The following is a 20506-nucleotide window of genomic DNA, read 5'->3' on the forward strand; positions in this document are numbered from 1 at the left end:
CTCAGAGAACGCTTTTAGGTTTGTCATGAAAAACACAAATGAACGATTTCACCTAAGAAGAACCATAGTCTCCAAGATGATCAGCTAGCAGATACTCGGAACAATGAGAAAAAGGAATGCCATAGGACCTCCTTGGATCGCTGACGTCACTCGCCTAGCAACCTTCTCCACTTTGCCTATCTTGATGAATCAGCTTAATCTAGAACGCCACGGATTTTTACCCTACTTTCTGCTGCGGTTTGACAGTACAGAGCTGTCTTCCCAATGTATCCCTCTAGGCAGGCGACGTGTGAGGGGACGTGTGCATTCACTGTTGAGCCTGCTCCTGGGACTGGCTGCAGGAGCCGACTGACAGGCGCATCAGTGTAAGCACCAATTTCAAAAACGAAACATTACCCACTAAAAGTGCAAGGACACATCAAAAAGAGGACAGAAAAGGCTGAATTTTTGGAGGATATTTTTCACACCCGTGAGTATAAACCTGCAGTGAGTTGAGGCAGCACTAATAACACGGGTACTTGAATGCTGTTTACAGCAGCTTCAGGTTAGGGACTGGAAGCCATGCGAACAGCGACTTGGAGTTTCTTTCCTAAATGCTGCTCCTTCGTAACAATCGTTGAACTAGGCTATCTCCATTTTGACCTTGGAAAAGGCCTACTCACAGCTGCTTCTGTCCACTATCTCCAGCGTGGGAGTACTTGGGGAGAGAAAGCAAATGGCTGAAGGACTGACTGTTACCCTTGGACTCTAATAAATCTAGTTTGCTTTCTGTTGAAAGCAACATGTTACTACCTCAAACACAGTTGTCGTTGTTGCTAATTTCACTGTCAGTTACAATGATGAAGCACCAGAGAAGTGGCTTTATGGCTCTATTAACACAATTCACTGAGGTATGCTTAAATTTAGAATTACTAGGAAATTATACCAAAGCATCCACAAAGATCAACATAAAAGTTAAATCAAAAGCCTACAGTGAGAATCTGAACGATTGCCCTTGTACACATATAATTAAGGAATATATTATAAATGTATCTATTTAAATAAAATACTTTCGATCTGATTTTTTAAAAATCACAATTAAAAGTTCTACAGGAGTGGCCTTGCTCCGATACTGCAGAGGAATTTAAATACATATATGAATAATGATCACTTACAAAGGAAGCTTTAAAATCATATAAACTACACAACTATTTTAAAAATTCATGTATTTGCTTCTGTGTATAACAGAGCATTAGAATCTCTCTTTTTCTGTGTGTTTCAGACAACTGTGTGCAGGCCCAAGAAGAATAAGTATAGTAAAAACAAAACAAAACAAAACTTAAAGTCTTTCAGTTAAATAGCAGATCGTATTTTAAAATTTAAGCATTTAAGCTCTTAAAATATCTGTGAGGGAGGGTGGTGATCCTGCGTCAAAAAAATGTGAGCTCTATTTAGAAAGCATTCAAGGAAGAAAATGCTGTGGAAACTAATATATATGTTATATATTGCATATGATATATATTGTATATACGAGTACATACTATCAAAACTATACAATATGTATTAATTATACTATTGTACTATACATACTCATATACATACACACACGCATACATACCCTCTGAGGGTTAGGAGATGTGTTTTGGTCAAATAAAAGAAAACACAACTTTTTAGAGAGCAGGTAGACTTTTTGAAATAATTCTGCTGTGGTGTTGCTGTTGGCTGAATGAATAGGGTGAAAATACAACGGGTTCAAGAAGGGAAATTTATGAAAAATATGTAATAGGTGACGTAGGGAAGTTAAGAATGTCAGAGGACGTTCCTTACATTCTAAGGTTATTTCTGACATTTTTCAAAATGTTCACTTTTGGAAGATGCCAGTACAGCCGACAAGATGCTCTGGGTGAATTATACATCTGCTAAGTGGCATTTCTCAAGCTTTTGAATAAAATCCCTACAGCCCAGCTCAATAGTACCAGTTCAGATGATACCCTAAATTCTTCTAGATTTCTACTTAATAAAAGTACAGTTGTTATATAGCTAGTGTTCTACCTGCAGACATAATCTTAGACACTGAAATCCTTGACTATTAAAAGCGTCAACAGGTATTAGCTATGTCACATTAGTTAATCTGCTCTTTAGCTGGTTTCAGCAATGGTTAAGATTTTTCCTCAGAACCATATAAACTAACAAAACAAAAAAAGAACCGGAAAAGACTTAATACAATATTAAATTCAGGTTCAGTGCAATTAACGTATATATTTACAGGAAAGTTTACTGTATTTATGTGAAACAGCCCTAATGGCTCCACCACTTCCGGCACAACTTAGCCAAATGCTGTTTTGACATAGCTGATCCTTCTGTTTGCCAAGAGCTGCCTCAGTTTACACAGCATTCAGAATGGCAAACCTGTCTCACAGTGTCAGCTAGCAGACAGCAAAGGAAGCCCGGGACTGAGGCAAAACATGGCCTCAGATGGGCTTCGTGTCTGGTGGAAAAGAGAGAGCATTTCAGACACCCTGGAAAGCACCAGGTCATGGAATCCACTGTTAGTCTTTAGCATTTTCCAAATGATTTCAGTCTATGTTATAGGTACAGCCTTTGTGGTGATTATGCTGAATTGTACCTGAGTCACACAGGCGAATTAGAGTCACTGAAGAAAAAATTGCTTTGGCCTTAATAATCAGGTATCTTCCCCAAAAGGTCAAAACCACCACAGCTTAGAAAATGAAAGCATGCCTGCTATTGAGTTGTCTATTGAAATCACTCTAGAGCTTAATAATTATATGAAGTTATTTAGTTTCTTAAACAAAACAGAACGAAATAAAATATACATATGTAGTTTAGGGCACATGCTGTATGAGGTACATGTCTTCTGTAAAGTCACTTTGGCAACATTGTAAAAAATGAATTCTGTCATATGTCAATATGAAGAAAAGAATACACTGTCCCTAGCATAGTTTCAGGGATGCCCTTAGGGGTGTGATAATTGTTTGTCGCAGAGCAGTGCCTCAGACACCTTGGAATCTCGTGTGTTAGTTAGACAGTTTGGTTAACAAACATTAATAGTTAGGGCCGTACCGAACTCCAAGGGCCAGTACTCCAGGCTGCCTCTTGAGGACACGAATGCATGTTACACTGCTCACGATCTGGAGGCTTGTCAAGAATTTCACAGCTCAAATCTGGAAACCGTTCACCATTGGGCCGCTGACAGACCACCAGTCTTGTTCGCAAGCCTCCACCACACAGCTTAGTACACTGGAAAAAGGAAAGGAAAGCTGCAGTTATTGTGTCTGAACAGCCAATGGCAAATTTTATTTTTCTGTGAGAAAAATGTCGTAGCCAAACTTTATTATGGCACAGGGCAAGGTAAGTCTCTAGAAAGACCCACTGAATTTTCTGAAGTAGGAAATACAACAGAGGAGCTCTCTACCTCAATGGTAGGTATTGTTTACCCTTGTCTCTTTATCGGCACTTAGTACTTTAGTATACATTATCTCACCAAGAGGACAGGATAATTATTTGCTCCATTTTAAATTTTGGGGAAACAAAGCTTAAAAGAGGTCAATTAACTGGACCAAGGTCAATTCAACAGCAAGTATTTAGGATAAGATTACAGGATACAAAACCAAAAAATCAAAAATCCAAAAAACCACCCAGTGCCATATAAAGGAACTGATGACATAGCCAGTTTTATGTTCTGGCAACTCCTAAGATGCTGTCACCAACCTTTGGCTATTCTGTGACTCTAACCTCCTCAGACCTTTATGACGTTAACATATTTTACTCTGTCTAGAATCTTAGGGTGACTATGACGCTTCCCTGGATGAGTCAACAGTGTGGTGGGAACGTTGGACCAAGTTCTGACTCCTGGCTAGATCCAAACTTCTGAGACAGGAACAAATTGTATTTCTTGGACAGCACTGCTGTGCTCACATCCAGGAACACTGCCACTCGGCTTCCCCGCTGCGTCAGGCCAGATCTCCCACGGAATTTGGAATGATCTGGTCCGTGTCGACAGCAAGCATCCCAGTGCATGCGTGCACTCTCCTGGCTTCAGTCCAATTACAGAAGCTTAATCACGGGTCCCATAGGACAGAACTTTCTGAGGAGTTTTGGGAAACCCATAATACACGAGTCTCAAAGCCTGACTCCCTCTTCCTGCCTTTCATCCAAGTCCTCCAAAATGACGTACTGTCAAAAAAAGTCAACAAAAATCTCCACTACGGCCGCCTTAACTACTGGGTTACGTGTATGAAACCATGAAATGTGGACACATGATTTCAGTTAGCCAGTAGTGTGGGCTAACATGCCCATCCATCTCATTTGTCTTTTTCCCTCCCTTGGCACTAGGGTCTCCAAGATGTTAATCCTCATGTTTTAGTTTATAAATTTTACAATCAAGACCGAACAACTCAACGGGCTTTAAATGTGTGCTCTCCCTGTACACTCAAGAGTAGAGAGATATATTCTTGGTTAATTAAACACAAAACAATAAGCACATAAGCCTTACATGTAACAGTGGCTCAAAAGCCCATTTAATAATGATAGTAATACTAATGATCATGATTACTATTGCTAATAATTATCATTTTTATCAGAGCAGTTAACTTTGATTAAAAGCTAAGTGCTAGGCATCTGACATGCACTATCTTATATAATAGTCATGAATACTACCAAATTGATACCATTATCATCCCCATTTATAGAAGACAATATACACGTGTCACAAAGTCACGTTATTTGCCAACGCCACATGACTTGGAAGAGTCAGGGCTGGGAATGGTACCCAGTTTTTTTCTGGTCCAAATACTCTATTGTCCTTCATTGGTCATAGCAGGCAACTCTTTAAAAAGGTCTAAAAGGTAACAGCTGAAGAATTTCATAAATGGAGAATATACAGCTAAGTATTTATTTACGTCCATGTTTAAAATGTGTCACATTTGACTGAACTAACAGCACCAACTTATTCTGGTTTTATTAGGGATTTGAAACATTGGGAAACATTATGCCATGAGAACAAGGGTGTATCACAGACAGCCAAAAACCACGAAGATGATGGCAAAATTGTTATGGACTAATGTAACACATATTTCCAAACACTTTAAAAGTGTCTATGCTTTAATCAGTAGAGGTTAACCATTTACATTAGCATTTTTCTGCATTCTTTCCTGATTTTCCTCGCTTATTTAGTCAAGCTGTCTCTAATTGGTAATAAACACACTTTTAAAATAGTCCGGAATTAAGACAGGTCTCCCAGTTCATCTGAAATCAAGAAGCTTTAACTGGAGCTAGTTCTTCTTCTTTCAAATAAACTATGAACAAGAACACAGCTCGGTCAGCAGAGTTACTGTGTGCTTTTCCCAAAGGATGTACAAACGGACTGTTTCCTCTCACCTCTCCCCAGTCGCCATACGCCCATTGAGGACAAGGGCCAGATTCACAAGCTCTGTGCTCATCAGGCTTGATTCTCTCCACACAGTCACTTGCGGTGTATCCGTTTTCATCCTGACACACAACCACACGCCGCTGCGACCCGCCAGCACAGGTACTGGAACACTGAACACATCAGACATCAGTCAACAGGTTAATCTTCACCGCGATACCCACTTTAGGATCACAAAAAACAGCTGACTGAAAGGTTAGAGACAAATGTGACAGAAATTGTCCACAATGGACAGAAAGCAATCATGAGAACTTCCCTTCCGTGGGGTCATTTAATGTACATGTTTAAAATCAACACCTGGAGGGCAGCCGGGGTTTCTCCTTTGCAAGCTTTAGGCCCTCAGTAGGTGTTCAATAAATGCGCATTGAGTGACAATGTGTCGTGATTTCCAAAGCAGCCCGATTTATGGTTCTCCTTTATCTGGTCTGCATCTCTGAGAGGCACAGAGGTGCTGACTGACAGCACAGCCTCCTGAGACATTCTTTTCTTTTCAAAACTCCAAGTGCTGATTTAGAACAAACATTTGACTTCCCTTTCAACACAGGGGTCAAATTACATGCTTAACGAATAGCCAGTTGTTGAAATTCAGCTTTCATATGAACTCATTCAATTACCCAAGGAAAGCATCATGGAATGTCCCTTAGACATCACTTCCTCACAGGTAATGTTCCTTTCTCTCCCTTCATAATAGGGTCTACTTTAGTGGCTAACGGTAGCAAGCCTTGTTTTCTTTATTTGTTTACATTCCCCAGTGAACTTAACTGAATTCCATATTGACAAACCTCTCTTCAGGTGCACGTTCAGTCTAGCACTGCCTCTCATGGTTGTCATAGAATTATGTTTGCGTTTCAGCTAATTTCCCACACAAGCTTCTCATAGCTCTCTTATTTATCTACATCTTGAGTGTTTTCTTCTTTCCATAACTTCCTTATCTTTTGAAACCCAATGTGTTTGCTAGTATCCTTCACTCTGACCCTTAACTTGTAAAATCAGTGTGTCTATAAAATAACCATCTAGTCCTCAAAGCAAGGCAATTCCCAGGAGTTATCAAGTCTCAAAATGCATTTGCAACAATGTTTTGAGTTCCAGATGCCAATGGCTGATTTGTGCTTTCTATCAAACCTCAGCTCACACCAGTGTTTTTTCAAAATACCCACAAATATTGCTTTTTGCTGGTCATTTTCTTCCATATAAAGATGTGAATTTATTTTGCTTATTACATTGGATCTCAGATCGATTTCCCTACCTATGCTTGTCAAATTATGAGCGATTTAAAAATATATTGGGTTTAATTTTAAAATGTAGAGTGAGTAAATAGATTTATGAATTCTGTCTGATAAAATATTTAGGTGATTTTTTGACTCGGGTAAATGATTTATGAATTCTGAGAGAACATTTAGGTAATTTTTGATTTAGGTAAATTTTGAATGTTTTAAAAACATTCTACCTCTACTCTCTGATGGTTCTGGTATACTTACTCTAAACTTGAAAAATATTTGTTTTCTACTTTTAAAACAGCTTACTACATAATAAAAAAACACAGAGAACTATTATTTTAATTGGCTTTATTTGGGGACCAGAGTTTAAAATACTAGGAAAGACCTTCCATATTGCAAATAGATTTAGAATACATATTTTGGCCCTTGAGTCTTCCCTTTCATAATACAACCTTGTATTATTCCTTTCTTGTCTCTCCTGGGAATGTTAAGGCCCAACAGGACAGTAAACTCCTTAAGGGAGGGGTCAGTGTCATAACGTGTGTCCCTGTTAACGACCGCAGCACTGGTCATAGAATCTAGTCCCTGATCCCATGAAAGTTTCTGGAAACAACAGCTGTATAAACCACATGCTATCCTCTCTTCAATATGGCTGACTAGGCCTTGGATACCTGATCCAAGGCCAGCTAATCCAATGGCTGCCCAGTGACCAATCAGATGCTTCCTACTGAGGATCTGATCAAAGAGACGGACAAAGTGATGAGCCGGCATCAAGGAGTTGAATTGCATAGCCCTGAAACTGCACTGCATGGTTCCAAACCCAGGTCGGCTTGGGTCTTTATGCTCCCAGACACAGGTGAACTGTTGTAGATAATCTTTCTCCAGTTCTAAATGTGTCATTTTTTTTTTTTTTTTTGATTAACAGGGATTCTGAGTTCAATGCCCATGTTGCAGAATTTCACTCTGAACTTTTGTTAACAATTTTCCTATTCTCTTTAGATGACACATTTTCCTAGGTAAACATTTCTCTGAACAAACCCGATCATCCACACTGGACAAACAGGGGAAAATGGGAAGCAAGAGATGACGGACATCTGTTTTTCTTACCTGCCTAGCATACTTCCTCTTACATCTGGCAGCCCAGTTTTCCTTTAAGGAACCCTTCCTCCCCCAGTGGATGCCACCTTGGTGGGGCCGTGTGCGTATTTCTCTGCCCTTCTCTGGTCAAGGAGTGGGCAAGTGGAGCAAGCTGGACCAATCAGATTTTCCTGGCAAGTTGAATACTGAGTAGTGTAACTCAAGAGTGGTTCAGAGTTGAAAGGGATTCATTAAGACAGGAACTGCTTAAAGATGTTATCCTTTAGTTACTGCCCCATCTAGATCAGGATTTGGCAAACAGCAGCCTGAGGGCCAAATCTGTTTTAATAAATAAAATTTTAGTGGGACACAGCCATGCCCAATAGTTGAATGTCTGCCAGCTTTTGAGCTACAACAGCAGAGCTGCATAGTTGTGACAGAGATTGTATAGTACACATAGCTAAAATTATTTACTATCTGGCCCTTCGCAGAAGAAAAAATGGCCAACTCCTGAACTAGATCCCTAAAGATTCTTTGATCTCTGCCTGTACTGGTTTGATCAGTTTTGTCTGCTTTGCTTTCACTTGAAAGAGTCAGTTTCTTCTCTTTTGCTTGCAACCAGAGACCCCCAATTGATAGCATAGGGAAACCTCATGCAGGGTTCAAGTTTATGCAGAAATCTACTGTAGAATGAGGTTCTTACTCCAGAATCCACTGCAAACCTTAGATTCCCATTTTCCCAAGGTTATGATTCTCTGTGGTGGGAAGACCACATACAGTTTGCGTGCTGCACCAAAGACGCACATACGCCTGCACACTCCTGGGCGTAGGTCAGGCACATCAAGCAAGCACTGAAAAATCACATCGTCCAGCTTCAGCTTCACTTAAATTAGAAAAAATAAAAATCCCCAAACAAAAAAAAGGCACAATGGGGAGAAGAATGGTGTTGCCTATTGCTGCAAAAAAGGTCCTAATCCTCCCTAATTGGGGAACCCTGCCCAAGGGCAGAATCATTCCTTAAAGGAATGTACCATCCCCAAATGTAGTCCTAAGTAAGTATAGCTTTAAAATGTTTTAAAATGTTTTCTAGTGCTATCATTAGAACACACATGGAGTTCTGAATTTTTTCAACTAGAAAAATTGTGTGACACTCACTGATTACCTCCCTTAGTCAGCCTTTAATTTCTTAGAAGCAAGATCTCTTCTAACCCAGGTGAAGGAAGACTTAGAGCAGGACGCAAGCCAGGAGAATGAAATGGCGAAGGTCCCTGGCAACTTGGCAGATGCCCTGCAAATGGCCAACACTGGCAGTGGCGCAAATGCTCAGTGGCTAATCAGAATTCACAGGAAAGTCGGTCAAATTTATGGTGAGAAATGGACAGCTTCCTTCTAATGCTTTTTAGTCTAAAAATAATTAAACACAATTAGCAGTACTAGAAGGAAATAAATAGTAAATAATTAGAGAAGACCCGGGAGTGATTAGTAAATCCTAATTGCCCACGCCTGCCCAGGGGCTCATGCTTCCTTACCCTGTCTGCAGTTGCATTAGACATGTTCACTATTCCACATTATAATCATTTTGGGGGGAAAATTATTTAGTAAAAAAACAAAGAACATTCAGAAGCATATTTTTCCCTTTGAATATAGAATATTTTTCAAGGTCTTCCAGTTTGAAGGACAATGAGAATGATAAGGATAATTGTTATACTCTATGAAAGTCTCACTCTGTGGCAGGAAGAGTGCAACACAGTTTATTTGCATCACTGCATTTAATTCTTACAACCCAGGAAGGCCAGAATTACGGTTCACTTTGTTTTACAGTTAAGAAAACTGAGGCTCAAAGAGGAGAGCAGACCTGTCAAAGTCCACAGGTGATGGTACTTGCTCCCGAGCACAGATTTTACCTAGACTAGTGTCTCTGATCCAGGACAATGATCTACTACTACAAATTACACAGCAACCACGCCACTGTGACACTGCACTCGTCTGGAAAGCAGCGAGAAGGAAAATGACTTTCATTCTGAGTTCCCTTTCAGAAATGTTCCTCTGCCCTTTGAATTCCCTACAGGTAAGAACTGCCTGCTGCCTCCATGCTCAATCGTCATAGCCTTCACAGAACCTTCCAGGCTACCTGATCGTGTCCGCCAGTAGTGACACCCCCTCCTCCACCCAGTGAAGGTAGCTTATGGGTACATGCAGGCAGCATCCTGTGACAACTTGTCAGGGACTGCAATTAACCCACTGCAGTTCTCCCCAAACAAATGAAAATGCATGTCAATCTCTGGAAAGACAAAATGCTCCAAAGGTGTTTCTAGTATTTCCCTCTGAATGCTGCCTCAACTGAAAGAGAAGGAAAATTAAGAAAAGACCTCAGTGAATACTCACTGCTCCCCAAGGGCCAGTCCTCCACTGGTTTCCACCGAGCACGTGGGTGCGGCTCGGGCTGAGGCTCCTGGGGTGATAACCCTCATTTGGGGAGGGGTGTTGCGCCAGGCCACTGTCTGGGATCCACTGAGGGCATGGTGACATGGAACAGTCCTGGTTGGTTTCTGGGATATAATCTGGGTCGCATTCACTCTGATCAATCACATGGTCACTGTAGTTGACACATACCACTTGCCGGGTCGCCCTACCTTGCCCACACGTCACAGAACACTACATTGAATGTTCAGAAAGAGAAAGGGTCAGTCATTTGGCAGTCATAAATTCATGCATGTGCTTTTCCTGTAAAGTGCTCACTACTCACCCAACTGATCAGGGATCAGGTCAAAACCTAGGTGTCATCTTTCACACCTCCCTTTGCTTCCCACCCCATAGCCATTTCATTGAGAAATCCTGTCAGCTCAGCGTTCAAAATATATCCCCAATGCAGCCACCTCTCACCTGCACCCTCAACTCTCTGGTCTAAGCTGTCCTCTCCTAGGCCAAGCCATAACCTTCCCTTGCCAGGACTACAGCAACAGACTTTTGGCTGGGCTCCCACTTACCATCTTGACACCACCCCACCCCACCCAAGTCTGTTATCCCCGTATCATAAATCGTGACCCTTGCAAACGAAAGTCAGATCATGTCACTCCCTCTGGTGACTTCCCAATTCATTCCAAATAATGTCCAAAGTCCTTAGTGACCTGGTAGACCCCTTACGATGTGGCCATTGGCTATTGCTCTCACTCACCTCTTATCACTCTCTACTCTCTGCATTCCAGCCACACTGGCCTCATGGTTGTTTCTTTCGCAGGCCAAGAACACTCCCATGTCAGAGTATGTGCACCTGCTGTACCTTTTGCTACACCACACGGACACCCGTACAGCTTATTTCCTCACTTAATTTCAGTCCCACTCAATGCAATGTCCGGCCTTTTCTGATTACCCTGTTTGAAAGCATGCTCCACCTTTCTCTAAGCCGTTACTCTGTTGGATGTTTTTTCTAGTACTTATTAGTATCTGTTGCTATATTATGCATCCATTTCTTTATTTTCTCCATGACTGGACTCTTCACTGCAATAATCTCCATGCTAGCAAGGACTTTTTTATTTGTTGTCCACTCCTCTTTCTATAATAAGAGTAAGCTTTAACAAATATCTGGTGAATAGACCAATGTATCTGGTATATACAGAGGGTGCCCAAAAAATGTATACACATTTTAAGCAAAGAAAAAATTGTACTAAAATTGTAATATTCAATATATACCTATAACAAAAGATGAATACAAGTCACGTCTGACTTCTGCAATTACAAGAGGTGCTCAGAGTGGTTACCATCAGTGTAATTTTAATACAGTTTTTTTTTCTTTCTTAAAATGTGTATACATTTTTTTGGCACCTTCTATATATTTCAAATATCTTTACAACAACCTTGTAAGGTAGGTATATTTTGGTCTTCTGTGAAGACCAGAAGAAACTGAGACTCAAGGTCATGCAGCCAGTAAATGTCAAGGCCTGGATTTGTACAAAGCTCTCTTTGAATCCACCTCTCAAATTTCATATATATGTTATGATATTTATTGAGATATCAGTCTCCATTTTCCTTATGATAGCTCCTCACCTATGCTAAGTTTTGTGTTTCCCAGACTCTGGGGTTTTTTGCAAGGCAGAAAACAGGGGCTGCCGGAAGACGAAAATTTTTCTGGTTTTTAAAAATCCTATCGATGGTGCCTAGTGTGCACAGGAGGCCAGTTCCACAGCACTGACTGAGGATTCTCACTTCTTACCCTTGGCAGGGGAGCCAAGAACCACTGGATTTCAAGGGTACATAGGACACAGCAGGCATGTGGACTCCAGGTAAAAGGCCATCTCTTTCCTCCTCCCTTTATCTTTGCCACTTTTGGTTCTTTGCAAACCTACTATGTTCTGGTGTGACTCAGTTAAGGCTGGGTTTGCCAATCAGCCCAACAGGCTCGGGGCTTCAGTAGATTGTAAGTTGATTTGCATGTTTTAAATTGTGCACTTCTTGTACGTCTAGCTAAGATTCATACCAGCTGCACGTATATGAAGCAGAGCAGTTTAAATCACAACCTAAATCCAATTTTAAAATATTACCCATTGACATTTGGGACCTGCTACTAGTCGTCTCCCTTGCTGTGGCCCAATCCTCCCCAATTCCAGAGAATTCACTTGCTTACAGGGCTCCAGTCCAAAGCCGTCCACTGCCCACAGGGGGTCACAGAACATTCCTCTTTTTCCACTGGTCTAGGCTGGGTCGTACAGGCACTCTCATCAGCCACGGAGCCATCCTCATCCCGGCAGCTGACATATCTCATCCGGGTACCTTTTCCACAAGTGGCTGAGCACTGGGTGTTGGAGTGAAATAATGTAGAAATGTTATTTGGAACGGTCGCTAACTGGACAGTAGTCCACTTTCTACTGTCATGTCAGAGAACGTCTTCCTCCCCTTCCACCCTCCCTACTTCCTCCATTCTATTTCTTACTGGAGTCCAAGACCCAAATCGCCACTGGGTTCTTGGTGCATGGTGTGTGCTTCTCCTTGCTTCCGGGGCAGGTGGGGGAGGGTGACAAGATGGCAATTCGCAGTCCTAGATGTGAGAAGGAGGGGAAAAGCCAGTTACCTTCATGTCAATGTACACTTTAATGGTCATGGCATGTAAAAGTCTAAGGGCTAAAAATTCTAAGACCTCAGATTTGTGTGTGATTTTGGGCAAGTAACCTGACATCTCTTAGCCCCAATTTCTTTAACTGTAAATGAAATGCAACCTGAGTTGCTTTGTGGGCACCTTGATACAGGGCCAGGGTCTACTTAGTGATTTTTAATACCATATTTATTTACCCATTCATGTAGAGTGAGACAAAATATTGCAAAGTGGCAGAAAGTTGGGAAAGAGCAGGATATCCTTTTAAAATGAGCAATTGTTAATGTTCCAAAATTCTGAAGGCCAAATTCTGTTCTCAAATTTCAATTAGTTTCTTAATCAAAATTTGCTAATAATGAACTTGCTTTCCGAGTGTATTTAAAGATAACTCCTGAGGCCCTGAAGGTCAAATCTAGATATAAGAGGTATATTCAATATCCTGATGCTTACATTTATATAACACTCCTCAATACTCAGAGAAAATCCCTATAATGAATTGAGGCCATGCTCGTGTAGATAATATTCCCAGACTTACAAATGGGAAAAGAGAAGTGCACACCTGCTCAATCATTCCCAGCCTCAGTGGCTAGCAAATATTCTTTGATTAAATACATATCCACTAAATGGCTAAGATGTGCTGGGCATGGCTCAAAGTGCTGGGGGTTCAATGCTTAATGGAATGATGCATCCTTGACTTCAGGGAGCTTACAAATTAAATGGGACAGTCTGTTACTTGGCTCTAGACCTGGTCTATTTCTCTGCCCATGGTCCAAAGAAAGACACAGGGATCTTTTCATACAATGAAGAAATAATTCATAAGCTGCAGCTGTGGGGTCTGTCCTATAGTCCAAAGGATATTACAGAACAATTTGAGGGATATAGACAATTTACAAAAATATGTACCATATTTTGCCCTGTATAATGTGCTCCCGTGTATAATGTGCACTTATCTTTTTGGCCCAAACTTTCAGGGAAAAAAAGTCTTTCATTTCAATTTTTTAATTCAAATTTTTGTTTACATTTAGGTACTTATTTTTTTTATATAAAGGAATTTTTGCTTTTTTTTAACATGTTATGGTACAAGAAATTTTATGTAACAAATATTTACAAAGCACAGATACAAGAAATTTTACGTACTGGTAACAAGTTTACGATATTCACACCTTATAAAAGGCCAAGAACTCTTCGACGTTGCAAGTTCATGGTAAATTCAACAAAACTGATTATCGTATTCCAGGGTATTATTTGCATACAGATATCGTTATCGATTTCTAGAGTTATACTTTTAACTCAGAAGCTAAATAAAAGAATTAAAAACATTTATATAGATATGGAATTAGTACTACCCATGTTTAATGAGCATTCTTATTCTTCCCTCACAAATTTGGGCAAAAAAATGCACATTATACCTGGCAAAATATGGTATGTTTTGAATCTCTAAGGAAATCGCTACGTCCTCACTTCATGATTGCTCCGATGTAATAACTAACATTTCCCAGGCATTTTGGAATATTTCAATACAGTGATAAAAATAAAGATGACACAACTCACAAGTAATGTTTGGTTAACTGATCCTTGATGACAACATGAACAACGCTGCCATATTCACTTACTTCTTTGACACTCTTCATCCATACACAACTCAGGTTAAAACACAGCAGACTGAGGGTACTCAGAACGGAGGCAGTGCATTGGCCAGATGGGGCCTCGGAGCATAAATTCTGGGCATAGTCTGGGTGCAGATTCAGTTCTCAGCAACTAGCAAAGCTGATGTGTAAGCCCAAGTCTTTTCTACGTCAATGATACCAAACCAAGGCCCACACAGAGCAGTGCGCTGGTGAACGATGGTCAACTAGCTCTTCTGAGACAGGTGTGTACGTGTGTATATAGATAGATATGTACACACACATATTATACACACATGTATGTTTCTATATGTAAATATGCTTATGATAAATTTTACGGATACAAAGGATGTATAGCACACAATTTACAAATAAAAATGCAGTATACAATTTATTTAAAATTCCATACAGCCAAGTCTCACAGAACAGTTTTGTTGGTTGGCTGAACTCTTGAATCTGTTGACAAACTATGGTTATAAATGGACAGCTGTAGTTCTGACATAAATGTCAGTCGATATTTTGTTTACATTTAAGAGTAGGTGAAAGTGAAGCAATGAAGATGCATGTAAGAACTTTACTCATTCATCAATGACCTGATTTCTTTGTTGAACCAGTTAATAATTTTTCAAAACCAGAAAAATATGTCCTTAATTTTTGTGTGACTCACAATGTAACAGCTGCAGACACTAGATTCTTTTAAATTTAATTTGCATTATTATTTTCTCCATCATTTTCTTACGTGTAACTAATCAACAAAACAATACATTAAATCCTGAATTATATAGTATTTGCTGATTGCTGTGCTGTAAATACTCTTACTATGGCCTATCTCAAGCTACCAACTAGATGTCACTGAACACAGAGTTAGGAGACATGCAGTAGGTCACCATTATATAGTATTTCTACTGAGCAGATATACACACGTAAATAACCTCAAGAGCATAGATAATAGTAAAATGTAGTAAAATAATTAGAAAGTGATAAGGTTGAGTATTTATCAACTTAGTTTTTAATATCATCTATGTAATTATATTTTCAATTTTTAATAATGGCTATATTTAACAACCAGCTTGTAAAATTCCTGAAAATTTACCAATCATCTCTCGTGAGCTCGAACAAGTCAGCACCAGCACACTACTACCTGAACATATGACATTGTTTCCTGAACCCTACACTGAAATCATTAAAAAAAAAAAATCTGAGTTCATGAAAATAAGGCCAAACAATTAACATTTGTCATCCAATAAGAATCAGAATCAAACCTACATACATTTCAAATAATCAGAGAAGACTGAAACTGGCACATCAAAATATTTGATTCATAATGTCACAAATGAGGAAATCCAGAACAGTTTAATCAACTGTTTTCTCTATCTATATACTTATCTATGAAAAGACTTCAATTTTGACTGAACCACTGGGAAGTTTTGGCATCTTAGCCAGTAACTGAGTTGGACGGAGACTTACCTGGGTATCAGTTGGTCTTGTTGCTGCATTGCAGTCACTGTCATCTACCACTGACATGTAAGTCCCAATGATGCACTTCACTGCTCTTTGCTGGTATCCCTGTCCACAAGTGACACTGCACTGGAGGAAAGAAATCAAACAAAAAGAATATACAATTCAGCAAGATTTCTCTTTCCCTTGCTTTCCCTATAACATTCTACAAGAGAAAAAATATTTCCATCATAGTGGGCCAAAGTGTAGGCACCCAAAGAAATTAGGTAAAAGTGGGCAATCCTGCTCTGCACAAATTATACTGATCAATTATCACTGTAACACTTGGAATTATTTCTACCTCCCATTGGAAATGTATTTGTAGGAGTTCAATTCCTAACTGTGACTCCTGGAAGGAGGAGAGTACATTTCAATCATCTTTACATCACTCACAGCTGGCAGAATGCTGTGGCTAAAATAAGTACTTAATAGAGTTTGGTGACTTTATTTGACTTCTGGAAAAAACTTCCTAAGAAAATAATCAGTTTGCATCAATATTTTTGCGTAAGAATGGTCTCTGCAATATTATTTATAAAAGGCAAAATGTTATAAGCCACCTAAGTACACAACAACCAAAAGTCAGTGAAATACACCATGGCATACAGGTCCTAAAGAAAACAATGTAGCCACTAAAAGGCTAATTGTTAGATTTAAAAAGCAGTCTAAAAAACATTAAGTAGAGTGAGTGATGTCACAAAAATGGCAGATCAGAGAGCTCCAAGAATTGATCCCTCCACGGAAACAATCATTAAGCTGGCACTCTGAAACCTAATAAAAAACTTACAGCAATTGGTTGAGTACTTAATGAAGAAAGAAACTGCCAAATTTCGGTCAGAAAGTTCTGCGGCATTTTTATTTACCCCCTAACCATATTATACATCCCTCTAAAATGTATGTGGAACATTCTCCGGTACAGCCAGACCTCATTGTATTGAGCTTCACTTTACTGCGTCCCACAGATACTGTGTTTTTTATAACTTAAAGGTGAGGGCCTCCACCGGCAGAAAGATTATGACTCACTTGACTATGACACTCGCTTTACTACAGTGGCCTAGACCCGAATCTGCAATATTTCCAAGGCGCCAGTCTGGACCACATGTGAGGCCACAGAACAAGTTTCAATAAAATTTAAAGCCTGAAATCCCTGGTCACAACGGAATAAAGTAGAAAGCAAAAACAGAAGGAAAACTGAAAAATTCATAAATACGTGGAAATTAAACTACATAGTTTCAAACAACAAATGGGTTGAAGAAGAAATCACAAAGGACAGGAGAAAATACTTTGAGGATAACTATAAAGATGTAACAAAAGCAGTGCTCAGAGGTAAATTTATGTCCGTAAATACCTACATTACATAAAGAAGATCTCAAATTAATAACTTAACTTTATACCTTAAAGAACTAGAAAAAGAGTAAACTAAACCCAAAACTAGCAGAAGGAAGGAGATAATAAAGATCAGAATAGAGATACATGTAATAGAGAATAGAAAAACAGAATCAACAAAACTAAAAGTTGGCTCTTTAAAAAGATTGACAAAATTGACAAACCCTTACTTAGACTAAAAAACAGAGAGAAGATCCAAATAACTAAAATCAGAAAGTGGGGGCATTGCTTCTGACTCTACAACAATAAAAAAGAGTATGAGGCTACTGTGAACAATTATATGCCAACATATTAGACAATTTGGATGAAACACACAAAGTGCCAAACACACACAAATTATCCAGAAACACACAAATCACAAAACCTGACAAGAAGAAATAGAAAATTTCAACAGACTTATCAGAAGTAAAAAGATTGAATCAGTAATCAAAGACCTCTCAATAAATAAAAGGCTTCACTGGTGAATTCTCACAAATATTTATGGAAGAATTAACACCAATCCTTCTCAAACTCTTGAATTGAAGAAGAGGGAACATTTCCTAGAATATTCTACGAGGTCAGCATTACCCTGACACCAAAGCTATTACCACAAAAAAAGAAAACTATGGACCAGCATTTCTTATAAGTATAGACACAAAAATCCTCAACAAAATTTTAGCAAACTGAATCCAATAGCTTATTAAAAGGATTATATATCATGACTAAGTGGGATTTATCTCAGGAATGGAAAAATGGTTCAACAAAAGAAAATCAATCAATGCAATACACTATATTAATAGAAAAAAACACTTGATCGTCGCAACTGTAACAGAAAAACCATTTGACAAAATTCAACACTCTTTCATGATAAAAATACTCAGAAAATTGGGACATAAGGGAACTTCCTCAACATGGTAACAGGCACTTACAAAAAACCCACAGCTAACATCATACTCAACGATGAACAACTGAAAGCTTTGCTCTTACGATCAGGAACATGACAAGGATGTCTGCTTCCACCACTGCCCAGTCAACACTGTATTTTGTGTTCTCGCTAGAGCCAATAGGCAAGAAAAAGAAATAAAAGGCATACAAATTGGAAAGGAAGGAATGAAACTATTTCTATCTGCAGATATCATCATCCTATACATAGAAATCCCAAAGAATTCATTGGGAAAAGACAAAAACACAATTACTAGAGCTAGTAAACAAATTCAGCAAAGTTGTAAAGTACATGATACACACAAAAACGAGTTGTGTTTCTAAATGCCAGCAATGAACAACCTGAAAAGGAAATTAAGAACACAATTCCATTTACAACAGCATCCAAAAGAATAAACTACCTAGGAACAAATTTAACCAAGGAGGTGAATGACTTCCACACTAAAAACTACAAAACATTGCTAAAAAAAATAATAATAATTAAAGAAGACCTAAATAAATGGAAAGACATTACATGCTCATGGTTTGGAAGATTAGCTGTCATTAAAATGGCAATACTCCCCAAATTGATGCACAGATTCAATGCAATCCCAATTAAAATCCAAATGATCTTTTTTCAGAAATGGAAAACCTGATCCTAAATTCATATGAGTGGCAAGAGACACCCAAATAGCCAAAAAAATATTGAAAAGAATAACAAGCACAGGCAACAAAAATAGACAAATTTTACTTGATCAAAATTAAAAACTTTTGTGAATTAATGGACATTACCACAAAAGTCAAAAGGCAATCCATGGGATGGGAGAAAATATTTGCAAGTCATATATTTGATAAAGGATTGTTATCAAGAACATAAAGAATTTCTATAACTCAACAAAACAACCAACCAAATTAAAAAAATGGGAAAATGAACTCTACTAAGCTCTACATTTAAAATGGTTAAAACAGTAAATTTTATTTCATGTGGTTTTTTTTTTGCCATAATTAAAATTATTTAAAAATGAAAAAAGACTTGAAGAGATATTTGTCTTAAAAAGATTTACAAATATCCAAGAAGCATATGAAAAGATAGTTAGCGTCACTACTCAGTAGGGAAATGCAAATCAAAACCACAATGACTTTATTTAATATTGTGTCAATTATATTTCAAGAAAAAAATAAAGTCTTAGAAAAAACCTCCACAATGAAATACTACTTCACACTCATTAGGATGGTTATTATTTAAAACAAACAAACAAGCATTGGTGAGGATGTGGAGAAATTGGAACCCTTATGCATTGTTGGTGGGAATATAAAATGGCGCAGCTGCCATGAAAAATAGTATGGTGGTTCCTTCAAAAAATTAAACATAGAATTGCCATATAACCCAGCAACACCACTTTTGGGTATATATCCAAAAGAATTTAAAGCAGAGTCTCAAAGAGATATTAATATACTCATATGTTCATAGCAGCATTATTTACAACAGCCAAAAGGTGAAAGCAACCAAAGTGTCCATCAACAGATGAATGCCTAAACAAAGTGTGCTATATACATAAATGGCATATTATTCAGCTTTAAAAATTTTAGGAAGAAAATTCTGACACCTGCTGCAACACGGATAAACCATGAGGCTATTACAGGAAATGAAATAATCCAGTTACAGCAGGACAAAGACTGTATGATTCCCCTTCTATGAGGTGTCCAGAATAGCCAAATTCATAGAGACAGAAAGAAAGTAGAATGGTGGCTGCCACGGGCTGGGGGGAGCGGGAATGGAGAGTTGTTTAATGGGTAGACTTAGTTTTGCAAGATGAAAAGTTCTGGATATCAGTTGCATAACAATGTAAATATACTTAACACTATTGAACTGTATACTTAAAATGGTTACAATGGTAAATTTTGTTATGTGTATTTTATCACAGTTACAAGTTTTTAAAAAATAGGCAAAGGTCTTGAATAGACATTTCTCCAAAGAAGATATACAAACAGCTAACAAGCACATGAAAACATGATCAACAAGTCATTAGGGAAATGCAAGTCAAAACCCTAATGAGACACCACTTTACACCCACTGGGACGGTCATATTAAAAAGCAGGAAAATAACAAGTGCTGGCAAGGATGTAGATAAATTGGAACCCTTGTGTATTGATGGTAAGAATGTAAAATAGTGCAGGTTCTGTGGAAAACTGTTTGGCAATTAAAAAGTTAAACACAGATTCATCACATGATCCTGCAACAGTATTTGTGAGTATATACACAAAAGAACTGAAATCAGGTACTAAAAAGAACACT

The 20506-nt window shown here is 38.6% G+C and overlaps 1 protein-coding gene across 2 annotated transcripts in view; it reads right to left on the minus strand.

Moving 5' to 3' along the window:
* Positions 1 to 20506, minus strand: part of ADAMTS9 (ADAM metallopeptidase with thrombospondin type 1 motif 9) — a 161860-nt gene that overhangs the window by 63936 nt on the left and 77418 nt on the right. For both annotated transcript variants that reach the window (XM_074313243.1, XM_074313242.1), the window contains exons 23-28: positions 15898 to 16017; positions 12647 to 12751; positions 12341 to 12508; positions 10105 to 10374; positions 5377 to 5538; positions 3061 to 3237 (exon numbers count right to left, since the gene is read on the minus strand). In XM_074313243.1, coding sequence (XP_074169344.1) covers positions 3061 to 3237; positions 5377 to 5538; positions 10105 to 10374; positions 12341 to 12508; positions 12647 to 12751; positions 15898 to 16017 — 1002 coding nt within the window. The remainder of the gene's footprint in view (positions 1 to 3060; positions 3238 to 5376; positions 5539 to 10104; positions 10375 to 12340; positions 12509 to 12646; positions 12752 to 15897; positions 16018 to 20506) is intronic.

This window comes from Rhinolophus sinicus, linkage group LG10 (assembly GCF_036562045.2).
Source record: "Rhinolophus sinicus isolate RSC01 linkage group LG10, ASM3656204v1, whole genome shotgun sequence".
Classification (NCBI taxonomy): domain Eukaryota; kingdom Metazoa; phylum Chordata; class Mammalia; order Chiroptera; family Rhinolophidae; genus Rhinolophus; species Rhinolophus sinicus.